A 12,832-nucleotide genomic window follows, 5' to 3' on the forward strand; every position below is an offset into this window, starting at 1 on the left:
AACCTTGGCCAGATCTGTGCCTTGCCACAATTCTGTCTCTGAGCTCTTCAGGCAGTTCCTTTGACCTCATGATTCTCATTTGCTCTGACATGCATTGTGAGCTGTAAAGTCTTATATAGACAGGTGTGTGGTTTTCCTAATCAAGTCCAATCAGTATAATCAAACACAGCTGGACTCAAATGAAGGCGTAGAACCATCTCAAGGATAATCAGAAGAAATGGACAGCACCTGAGTTAAATATATGAGTGTCACAGCATAGGGTCTGAATACTTAGGACCATGTGATATTTCAGTTTTTCTTTTTTAATAAATGTGCAAAACCAATTCTGTGTTTTTCTGTCAATATGGGGTGCTGTGTGTACAATAATGAGGGAAAAAAAATGAACTGAAATGATTTTAGCAAATGGCTGCAATATAACAAAGAGTGAAAAATTTAAGGGGGTCTGAATACTTTCCGTATGTGCTACATAGGCTGAGATGTTTCTACTGGAGAATGACAAAAAACTCATTTTGAGAAAACGGCAGTTAAAGATTTAAATAGCTCTCAATGTGAAATCGGCGTTAGCTTTAAATCCCCCATTGGACATTCACGATTGGTTACTGATAGAAAGGAAATGCCCATATTTGGGTTACATAGCATTGTGCAGGAGACTCAGAGCTTCACAACGATACCGGTCATGACAGACTTCAGTAAACAGACGGAGCTTGGTGTGTCGCATTGTAATGCTAACTTCCTGGTAAATTCGGGAGAAACTTACAGCCGCAAGTAAACAAAATGTAATAAAATAAACATCTTAATGTATATTTGCAACATTTTCTTTATAGCAGCTTGAAAGAACACATACTGAAGGAGTAAACTAGCCCAAAATCTCAAAACTGACAACTGCATGAAAATCGATGTTTTTGCCTGCCGTGTCTCGCCTTAAAGGGTTAGTTCACTTTGAAATTAAATTTTGGTATGTTTTAGCTTACCTGAAGGGCATCCAAGATGTAGGTGTCTTTTTTCCGCAGTAGTTTCAATTTTGATATTTTTAGGTCAAACCGTTCTTGTCTGACAGTCATATCATGCAGATATATGGATCCAGACTCAAAGAGCATGCACAAAGTCCCAATTAAAACAATTCCCCATCGTCCAAATTAAACAATTCCCCATCGTAAGTACACATTGATGGCCTAAGACACGAAACGAGCGGTTTGTGTGAGAAAACGAACAGTATTTATACCGTTTTTACCTCTTATAACACGTCCAAGTGATCTGAACTCGCGGGCGCTTCCTGCTGTGTGACGTGTGCGCATAGATGTATATACACTAGATGTCGCCTTGGCTACGGCAGTTCATTGGAACGAATGTCTTTAATGCGACATCTAGTGTATATACATCTATGCGCACACGTCACACAGCAGGAAGCGCCCGCGAGTTCAGATCACTTGGACGCGGCTGTGTTATAAGAGGTAAAAACGGTATAAATACTGTTCGTTTTCTCACACAAACCCCTCATTTCATGTCTTAGGCCATCAATGTGTACTTACGATGGGGAATTGTTTAATTTGGACGATGGGGAATTGTTTTAATTGGGACTTTGTGCATGCTCTTTGAGTCGGGATCCATATATCTGCATGATATGACTGTCAGACAAGAACGGTTTGACCTAAAAATATCAAAATTGAAACTACTGCGGAAAAAAAGACACCTACATCTTGGATGCCCTTCAGGTAAGCTAAAACATACCAAAATTTAATTTCAAAGTGAACTATCCCTTTAAGCTCAAGCACAGCTGTGCCTTTGTCTCTATGATAATGTGAAGGTATGATTGGATTAGCATCTATGCATTTGAATGACACTGTTATGCTGATGAAATCAAGGCCGGGGAAATTCCGGTAACAGGTTGCCTCCTGTACTGCATTTGCATGCTTTGTTTAGATTGTCTCCACCTCTATGAATCTCTCCCCCTTGAAAGGTATAAACTCTACTGTGCTGAGCTAAAGTCAGACTTGGATGACTACAGTGACGCACAGCAAGGCCTCAATAAGTCATTTAGTCATTTAGCAGACGCTTTTATCCAAAGCGACTTACAAATTAGGACTAGATTAAGCGAGTCATCATGAAGAGGCAAAAACGAAAACAACGCAAGAAGTGCTCAAGATACGAAGTTCAGGCATTATTCAGAGTAGCATAAGCCCGATAAGTGAGGTTTTAGAGGGAAAGGGGAGGGGGTTTTTTTATTTTATTTTTATTTTTTTTTATTATATCTATGCGGTTAAGTGCTCACGGAAGAGATTGGTTTTCAGCTGTCTTTTGAAGGTTGTCAGAGATTCTGCATCCCGGATGAGGCTGGGGAGAGCGTTCCACCAGCATGGAACTGTGAATGAGAATGTTCTGGAAAGTGATTTTGTGGCTCTCTGTGATGGAACCACGAGACGTCGCTCGTTGACCGATCGTAGGCGTCTGGTAGGGATGTAGACTCGTAGGAGTGAGTGAAAGTAGGAGGGAGCTGAGCCTGTGATAGATCTGTAAGCAAGCGTCAATGCCTTGAACTTGATGCGAGCAGCGAGAGGTAGCCAGTGCCGTGAGATGAACAAAGGAGTGACGTGGGCCCTCTTGGGCTCGTTGAAGACAAGACGAGCTGCAACGTTCTGGATCATCTGTAGAGGTTTGGTTGCACATGATGGAAGTCCAGCCAGAAGAGCATAGCAGTAGTCAAGCCTAGAAATGACCAGGGCCTGGACCAGGAGTTGTGTTGCATGCTCAGTTAGGAAAGGCCTGATCTTCCTGATGTTGTGCAGTGCAAACCTGCATGATCGAGCTGTCTTTGTAATGTGGTCTGTGAAGATCAGCTGGTCATCAAACGTTACTCCAAGATTTCTGACCGACCTTGATGGGGTGATTGATGATGAATCTAGCTGGATAGTGAAGTCGTGCTGTAGAGACGGATTGGCAGGGAGGACGAGAAGCTCAGTCTTTGCCAGGTTGAGCTGCAGGTGATGTTCCTTCATCCATGTTGAGATGTCCGCCAGACAGCTTGAGACCCGTGCCGCTACTGTGGGATCATCTGGTTGAAATGAGAGGAAGAGCTGTGTGTCATCAGCATAGCAGTGGTAGGAGAAACCGTGTGCTTGTATGATGTGTCCCAGTGATGTGGTGTAGATGGAGAAGAGGAGGGGTCCCAGCACTGAACCCCGAGGAACCCCTGTGGATGTGCTCTGGATACCTCGCCTCTCCATGCGACCCTGAAGGACCTACCTGTGAGATAGGACTCAAACCAGTGGAGTGAAGATCCTGTGATGCCCAGTGATGAGAGGCTGGACAGAAGGATCTGATGATTCACAGTGTCGAAGGCAGCAGACAGATCCAGGAGAATGAGGACTGAAGATTTGGAAGCAGCTTTTGCGATCCGTAGGGCTTCTGTGACCGACAGTAATGCAGTCTCAGTTGAATGCCCTTTCTTGAAGCCAGCTTGGTTGACATCTAGCTGGTTGTTTAGAGACAAGAAGGATGTTACTTGGTTGAAAACAGCTCTTTCAAGTGTTTTCGCAATGAATGGTAGGAGAGAGATAGGTCTGTAGTTCTCTACAGATGATGTGTTCAGCGTTGGTTTTTTAAGCAGTGGAGTAACCCGAGCCTGCTTGAATGCTGTAGGGAAAACGCCAGTATGGATGAGTTGATGATGTGTGTGAGTGCTGGTAGAAGTGTGGGAGAGATGGCTTGTAGAAGGTGTGAGGGGATGGGGTCTAGAGGACAGGTGGTAGGATGACTGGAGAGGAGAAGTGTAGATACTTCTTCCTCGGTTAGTGGAGAGAAGGAGGAGAGAGGGTGATTGGCTGTGGAAGGGGTTGGTCTGGGTTCCTGTGTGTGTGGGGCTGAGAACTGACTGCTGATAGTTGTTGTTTTGTTGGTGAAGAAGTTCGCACAGTCGTCAGCAGTTAAAGAGGAGGTGGGTGGTGGTGGAGGTGGACAGAGGACACAGTTGAATGTCTTGAAGAGTGATCGTGTGTTGGAGGAGCTGTTGATCTTGTTGTGGAAGTATGAAGATTTTGCAGCATGAACATCACCAGAAAAGGAAGAGAGGAGAGATTTATACATACTCAGGTCAGATGTGTCTTTTGATTTGCGCTTCGGTCCGGTGTTCACGAAGAAACTCAGACAACCAGGGGTTAAAGGGAGTAGCGCGTGCTGGCCTGGAGGAGAGTGGGCAGATATTGTCTAGAGAAGAGGTTAGAGTGGAGCATAGGGTATCCGTTGCGGTATTCACATCCAGAGATGAGAATTGTGAGGGTGGGGGAAGAGAAGATGACACGGCAGAGGAAAGATGGGAGGGAGAAAGTGAGCGCAGGTTTCGCCTGAAAGTGACTGGTGGGGGGGTTGGTGGTGCAGGGGTAGAGAGATGTAGACTGAAAGTAATGAGGCAATGATCTGAGACATGGAGAGGTCTCACCAAGATGTTGTCTGTGATGCAGTTGCGTGTGTAAACCAGGTCCAGTTGGTTGCCTGATTTGTGAGTACCTGTGGTTCCAGAAGTTACAATAAAGAGTAACTTCTGCTTGAAAGATATACCAAAGTCTCCTGGTCTCTGCTTCGACGAAGAAAAAGTTAACAGCGGTTACAACAAGAGCAACTTCATTTACATTAAGAGTTGTAAACTGTAACAAGATAAAAGGTTTAAGATTTGGATGTTCTGGGTTCATTCTGACGCCGGTGAACCTAAGGTGCTTAGTGTACCTTGCCACTGCTATGCTGTAATAAACTTAATTTTTGTGATCTTAGACATCCACATCATTTTTTCTTACAAGGGAGAGCGATGGAACAGTTATGTAAATTATTATTCTGGATTATCTTTCTCCAGGTAATTTAGAGAGATTTCTGGGTTAGTTTGTTTTTTGTTTTGTTTGCTATTTTGGCCAGGTTCTCCCCTAGCTATTAGATATTGTATCTAATTTCATTATTATTATTTTTGATATTTCTGGTTTGGTTTTTGTTGCTTTTGTGCCTTTTTTTACTCTTTATAACAGAAAATTAAAAGTTAATATTGGTTGATTTGGTGGTTATGTTGTTGATTCTGGAACAGAAGGCTGGAAATCCTTGTTCTCTCCATGGTTTTCCTTTTCTTTCTCTTTTTTTTTGTAAAATGTAATTCTTTACTTTGTTATCAGCTCCTCAACCCTAGATGGGTAGCTATGCAACACTATACCTCCTCCTCATTGTAAATATCCAAATAAGCCTCTTTTTTTGATCCAGAAACATACAATACAACATGCAATGCTGTAGTAATTTATTGATGTGGAAAGCAGAGATAAACAAAGATGCGTAAATACACAAACCCCTGGATCAAACGGGTTAAGAATCAGGTGCATTTAAAACCATTTCAAACCTTTACTGAATGTGCACTGAAACTTATTTATCTTAAGGATAAAAGGCGCATATAGGTAAAATGAAAACAATGAAAAAAGTGCAATATTAGTATTGCTCAGAAAACAGAAGTTTGGTATTTTGCTTGTAGGATCAGTGGACTGTGGCGTAACATCCTCTCATTCCACTTAATCTGGAAATGAAATCAGAAAACCATTATTAAGGCAACATGTACACATAGTAATAGTACAAATGTCTACACACCATCTCTCTCTCCTTTTATTTCTCACCTGAAAACACCTCAACCTCACACAGTGTGAGATATTCATTGCGCCCAGAAATAAAAATGTTGACATATCGCCCCTTAATAGGCTTAAACTCAAATGTTTTTGTCTCTCCAAGTGGGATGGACACAACAGTCGCAGCCCTGTGAAGACACACAGAGTAACAGAGAAACAGTGGCGTATCAAAACGGCAAGAAGCATATTAAATATACTTCTGTCAAAGGCAAGTTTGTATTAAAAGGATTTATTCAAAGTATGTTAAAGTATGCAATAATGTTATCTTATTTACTCATTTTCTAACCACTTGTGTAATTATTAATTGAGGGACAATACTTACAGCTCATTATTGTTGCCATTATTTTCCAGGCTGTTGCCGATACGGATCTGAGCACCATTTATCCTCTCTGGAGCACCATCTCCACGATTAGTGATGCTAACCCTGGTTACCTTGTTGACTATCCCCAAGTCAACTCTCCACCAGGGGTCCCTGTCCGCATTAGTCATACTGCATGACGCACCATTATAATTTGAATTCCTGTTGCCATCGATAGCCCTTTGAGCTACTGCTTGAGGATATGTGGAAGACTGGACAGCTGTGGCTCCAAGAGCAAGATTCCCTGTATAACAAAATAATAAACAATAACTTTTTTCATTTTACTTTAATGTGCTAAGGTAGAGAAGAGGTTAGAGTGGAGCATAGGGTATCCGTTGCGGTATTCACATCCAGAGATGAGAATTGTGAGGGTGGGGGAAGAGAAGATGACACGGCAGTTAAACTAAAGTTTAATCCCAATAAAATAGGCAAAATAATGGTAAGCTATGTAATACTATTTTTACACAAATCAATATGTCCATTGTCCATGTAATTATTTATTTGTTTTAAATGACTGTACAATATCCCTTAAATGTTAGTCTTGCTAGGAATATTTTTTTCTTCACGGAAGCTTTGCGTTTATTACAAGCAAGTTTATAAAATATTTCAACACAAATCAATATTTTGTGTCCAAAATGATTTCTTTTGTGGCTAGTAGCCATGTAATAAGGTTTATTTTGCGATAACATCTGTTTTGATGTACATCATCCCTTATTGGTTACCAAATGTTCAGTAAGAATATTATATACGTGTTATCGACAACATTGAAAGTAATGAAGAGCACTCACTTGGACCACAAATGTACGATGGTGTGTCCGATACTGTTGATAAAATAATAACAGTTATACACATTAATAAGTAGATACACAAATTTTATCCCAATCTTCTCTCTGTCCCTTACCTGCAAACACCTCGACTTCACACAGAGAGAGGGTTTCATTATTCCCAGGTAAAAATATGTTGACATATCGGCCATTAACAGACTCAAATGAAAATGTTTGTGTGCCATTAGGAACAGTGAGAATAGTTGCAACCCTGCAAATACATAAAGAACAGTGTTAAAATGAAAACCAGAAGCTACGCAACAATGTACACGTCTAACAAATTAAATCCAGCTGTATTGAAATCAAAAGGTTTTGTATAGCACTGCTACAAGAAACAAATGTTAATCACAATCTGAATAAAATATGTTCAAGTCCATCTCCATGGCTGTGGGTCACTGAGTGGTTGGTGTGTGGAGTTACAATTTTGCCTCCTGATTTATTAAACCAGACTGAACATCATAAACATGGGAAGATGATAGAACAATTCGAACATTTCTTACAGCTCATTGTTGTTTCCGTTGTTGTCCAGCTTGTTACCAATACGAATCTGAGCTCCTCTAAGGCGGTCTTTGCAACAGTCTCCACGATTAGTGATGGTAACGTTGCTTACACTGTAGACATTTCCAAGGTCGACTCTCCACCATGGATTAAACTCAGTTTTAGTGAAAGTGCAGGATTCCTTCTTGTAATCTGAGTCTCTGTTTCCATCTATTGCATGTTGAGCATCTCCCTGTGGGTGGCCTAAGGAGGACTGCACAGCCATGCCATTAAGAGCAAGATTCCCTGTTCAAGATGATAGGAAATCGATTTTTTTTTTTTTAAGTATGAGACAGGTTCAAAGCATTACATATACATATACATATAAATATAAATAAATAAATATAAACTATATTTCACCCTATAATTTTAATATATTAATCTGATCAATATGTAATGATACACAATGCATTTTTACTTGTATTATTCTAAACGTACCTTTGGAATCAGCGACGCACATCCCAGTAAGAAGTGTTAGAAATAAAACCACACGCATGGCCATCCTGATATAAGACATAACAACACATCACCTCTTCTCAGCTTATGAAGGAATCATTTTCAATTTCTCCTCATTTAAACAAAGTAACAAACTGCTAATGTAATGATAAAATAGTATAGAAAAACCTCATGACTTAAAGTGAGTGTAATGTGACTAACCTGCCTCCGTTCTTTGGTTTTTAAATGCCTTTGCTGAGTTTGCTTTATTTTTATTTTATTTCATTTCATCTTGCTATGATCAATATAGCACCAATGCCATATTTTCTAAATGTCATAATCATTTGTTAAAAAACAAGTATTCGTTACTTCAATGAGCTCATTATAGCTAACTGTGATTTTGTAAATGTACATTTCTGAAATGCATAACTTGGACAGTTAACTGATAACAGATCACTCTAAATTGTAATATGGACTCATGCACTTTATGTAAAGCTGCTTTGAAATGATGTGTATTGTGAAAAGCGCTATACAAATAAACGTGAATTGAATCTTCTACGCCCATGAAACTAAGACAATTTACAATAAACTTTACAACAGTGTTATTATAGTGAACAAACCATAAAAAATAAACTTCTTTATTAAGGATTAATCTATATTTAATTTACACATTACACTGTTTTTGTACCTGAATACTACTGTAAGACCTGAAGAACTTAAAGATCAAAGTTTGTGTAAGCAGATGCAGCTCATGTGGACATCATAAATACTGTATAATATGATGTTTTGATTACATTCCCAAACCCTGAACAAGTGTACCAATGCTGTCTGTTGGTCTGCTGTACATGGATGACTGAATGTTTCTTTCTTTTGGAACTGCATTAATATTTTGTTGTGCTTAAATATCACTGTACAAATTATTAACTTCCTCCTTTCAGATTCCTTAGAATAGTTTTGTTTTGAGAAACCGAGGTATTGTAATGAAATCTACAAGCAGACATAAGATCATTTTAGAGTGTATTAAATTATTAAAAGATCAGTGTTATTTAAATGCTATTTAAAATAATAAGCAATAAACAATATTGGCATGTTGAATTACAGTCAACGCTGAATCAACTGGCAGCCGAAGAGAGCCTTCAGTGTTAGAATGAACACACAAAAGCATTACTTAATATTTTAACCAGATTAGCATGCTAAAACAACTTAATGCAAATGTATCTTATGTGTTAATCTAATATCTGAAGAGCCATATTAAAAAGAATGGCAACTGGTTAGCATGTTAATCATTAGCATGCCAAGACAAACACAGGCAGGGTCAACTTTGGAGAGATATTTCCCAGGAACGGTAGCAAAGGACACAAGAAATCCATAGACACCAAGATCATGATTCTGATAAAACTGCTAAAAAATTATTAGCAAAAATAGACATTTTTAAGATTGCATGACCTGTAGGTGGCGCTGTTCCAAAATTTCAGATCGTGGTTCCGAAGAAGTGAACCAATTTTCATTGATCAAAGTTCGGCCGAGAAACAGCCTCTGAACCAATTCTATGTCGACCTTGTTAAGAACACAACATAACTTCTGAACAAATATGAATAAAAAAACCCTGTTCAGTCATCTGATCAGGTGTAGCGAAAAAACTTAATCCTATACTTTTTAAAATGGCCGCTATTGTAATTGGTGGAGTCTTGATGCAAGATGTTTAATGTGATCAGTATCATAAGAGGAATCAGGTGTACTACATTTTATCTTTCTAGATCAAATGGTTGAAAAGTTAGAACCATTTCAATGCAACATTTTTTGAACTGGTGGTGGCGCTATAGAGTTTGTTCTGGACACTCCAAAGTTTGTCAAATTACTTTGCTTTACCATCATTACAAGTGTGCCAAGTTTCATAATTTTCCTACTTACGGTTCATATGGCTGCCATTGACTCACATTAGGGAAAAATAATAAGAAAACTAACAGATTCCAATTATAATGTTAGAGTGAATAAACCTTCAACTCACCTGGAATTCGTCAATGTATCAACCTCACAGAAGACCTTCACAAGTCACCAGTTATCTGCTTTTAAACAAAATAATACGTATTTAAACAAAAAATAGCTTTATTAATATTTGTTTATAAACAATTGCTATATTTATTTTTTATCCAAAATATTATTAATATGAGGAATATTATGCCCTGTCAAAAAATTTCAAACCAAAAATGTGCTATTAAACATAGATATAAATACTAATACGAACCAGCAGTCTGAAGAAGATCTAGTTGAATAATATTCTGCTCAGAAATTATGCTCTATTTATTGATGAATTAAGGCCCTCCCATTCAAATAAATTAATCTGATATCTGTAAAATAAACTTCAAATGGACCCATTACAAAAGAGTCCCCATTTTAATAAGCTGTAACCCTAACCTTTACATGTCCTCCTACAATATAAGTCTTGGTTAAACACGGAGATTATCACATCATAATTGTCTTCAAACCCTCTACGTTTGCACAAAGGAAAGGAATTATAGAATACATTATGGTCTGTGTTTTTTGGAAAAATGATCTGACAATGCAAATGAACTGACAATCCCTAAACACATAATTTTGTTAGTGTGACGTTATTGCATGCACAATAGGATTTGAGTTGTATTCAGGTACGTTTCATCAGTGTTTATATAGCACACCCTTAGGCCAGTAGGTTAGACTATGGAGGTGTAATAAAGACAACACTAGTTAAATAATAAAGGAAATCTTTGTATTTAAATGAACTATTAGTGTAATTGTTGATTTTCAAAAGAAACAAATAAAAATAAAATAAAGATCAACAAACTGTCACAGTGATAGGGTCTCAATTCAATTCACAATAAATTAACAATTTCACTACTCTCTGTTTTTCGTTAAATCAATTGGGTGCACCTATCAGTTCTCTCTTTCTTTGGCTTTGTGTCTTAGGCTTGGAGATGTTTTCTGCATCTGGGACGTTTTCCTCCGGAGAAGCAAGGAAACCACAAGGTAATAGTAGATCCCTGTGCAACACTCATAGAGGAACATCCTTATCTTGTGGACGAACTTTATAAACTGGCAGATCTCCTACCCGTTCTGCTACTACATGGATAGTAGGCTCCCATTTGTCTGCGAGTTTATGTTTTCCCCTGATTCGGACATTCCTCACAAGGACTTTATCTCCTACTTCAAGAGTTGACTCTTTCACTCGTTTGTCGAATCTGTCCTTATTCCTCATTGCAGACTTTGAAGAATGTTGAGTGGCAATTCGGTAACTCTCCTCAAGTCGGGCTTTAAGACTTTGGACATATTGGAATGCGACTCATGGACAGGTTTTTCTACGGGTAGCCCAAAGGCTAAATCCACCGGTAGTCTGGGTCGCCTCCCAAACATGAGCTCATAAGGCGTAAATCCAGTGGTCTCATTTTTCGTGCAATTGTCGGCATGCACTAACGGTTTCACAAAGTCGTGCCAATGCGACTTGTCCTGCTCCTTCAAGGTACCCAACATGTTTAGAAGTGTCTTATTGAAGCATTCTACGGGATTACCGCGAGGATGATACGGAGTTGTCCGTACTTTGTGAATTTTTGCCATCTCGCAAAGTTCTTTGATAAGTTTAGACTCAAAGTCAGCTCCTTGATCGCTTAGTATCTTCTCCGGGAAACCATAGTGGACAATGAATCCATCCCAGAGGCACTTAGCCACAGTCCTGGCTTTCTGGTTGTTGGTGGGTATGGCAACTGCATACTTGGTGTAATGATCCGTCATGACAAGTACATTCCGGACATTAATTCGGTCTGGCTCAATGGAAAGAAAGTCTATACAGAGCAACTCAAGGGCACGTGTAACTTGGATGTTGACCAAGGGGGCAGATTTCTCTGGAAAAGCTTTTCGCTTAACGCACCGTTCACAGGTCTTAATCTTCCTCTCAACATCAGCACTCATCTTTGGCCAATAAAAGCGAGAACGGACAAGGTCGAGAGTGCGATCTACTCCCATGTGGCCCATCTGATCGTGCAGGCTCTCCAGCACTATAGCACGGAACTTGACAGGTAACACCAATTGGTAAGTCATTTGATCGTCCAACTGTCGTCGTCTGTACAGAACTCCATCCCTCAATTCCAAGCGGTTCCACTCCCTCAACAACAACGGAAAGTCTGGACATTCATACCTCACCGTCCGGCATGGCATCTGGTCTTCTTCTAAGTGGCTGATGACTTGGTTCAGGACAACATCTTCCCTTTGTTCACGTTGCAGGTCTATACCAGTTACACCGGACACTGCAGACTCATCTTCAGTCAGGTCTTGAGCAAAACAACCAGGAATAACCTCCTGTTCCATTGCCAATGACTCCACTAGAGCAACAGGAGTTCCACATCCTTGCTGAATCAGATGCTTGTCCCACACAGCTTGTACAACAGCACAGTCCATGACAACACCTTTGTCTCCACCCAGATGTTTAGCGGTGAATTGCTGTATACGTTCCAGTTCCTTTTGTGATACCATATCATTGATCAGCTCGCCATGAGGGCGTCTTGATAGCCCATCGGCATCTTGGTTTTGCTTTCCGGATCTATAGGTCAGGTCGAAAGAGAATGTGGCTAGTGCTGATAGCCAACGATAACCTATGGCATCAAGCTTCGCGGAAGTTAGAATGTAAGTAAGAGGATTACTGTCAGTTATGACAGAGAAGTGATTTCCATACAAGTAGTCAGAGAATTTCTCGGTCACTGCCAACTTCAAAGCAAGAAACTCCAACTTATGCGCGGGGTATCGAGACTCACTTCTGGAAAGACCTCTACTGGCGAAAGCTATGGCCTTTTTTTCTCCATCTTGCTCCTGATATAATGCGGCGCCAAGACCGGTGGTGCTTGCGTCCATGTGGAGGATGTAAGGCAAAGTCGGGTCTGCAAAACTTAGCACAGGAGCACTGGTTAGTTTGGAGACAATGGTGTCGAATGCTTTGTCACAAGCCGTTGTCCATCGGCTCCCAAATGACTCTTTTGGGTTATGATAACTTCCTTTCAACTCACTGTTCATGG

General features: G+C 39.9%; 1 protein-coding gene across 1 annotated transcript in view; it reads right to left on the reverse strand.

The window, feature by feature from the left end:
• Window positions 1-5,250: 5,250 nt before the first annotated feature.
• LOC311094089 (uncharacterized protein) overlaps window positions 5,251-12,832 on the reverse strand; it is a 35,388-nt gene continuing 27,806 nt past the window's right edge. The window contains exons 3-10 of the mRNA XM_084131828.1: window positions 9,805-9,862; window positions 7,800-7,864; window positions 7,325-7,607; window positions 6,902-7,035; window positions 6,789-6,821; window positions 5,965-6,244; window positions 5,634-5,770; window positions 5,251-5,536 (exon numbers count right to left, since the gene is read on the reverse strand). Coding sequence (XP_083987954.1) covers window positions 5,532-5,536; window positions 5,634-5,770; window positions 5,965-6,244; window positions 6,789-6,821; window positions 6,902-7,035; window positions 7,325-7,607; window positions 7,800-7,863 — 936 coding nt within the window. The 5' untranslated portion in view covers window position 7,864; window positions 9,805-9,862 and the 3' untranslated portion in view covers window positions 5,251-5,531. The remainder of the gene's footprint in view (window positions 5,537-5,633; window positions 5,771-5,964; window positions 6,245-6,788; window positions 6,822-6,901; window positions 7,036-7,324; window positions 7,608-7,799; window positions 7,865-9,804; window positions 9,863-12,832) is intronic.

The sequence above is a fragment of the Abramis brama genome (genome assembly GCF_963993115.1).
Source record: "Abramis brama genome assembly, chromosome: 12".
NCBI lineage: Eukaryota > Metazoa > Chordata > Actinopteri > Cypriniformes > Leuciscidae > Abramis > Abramis brama.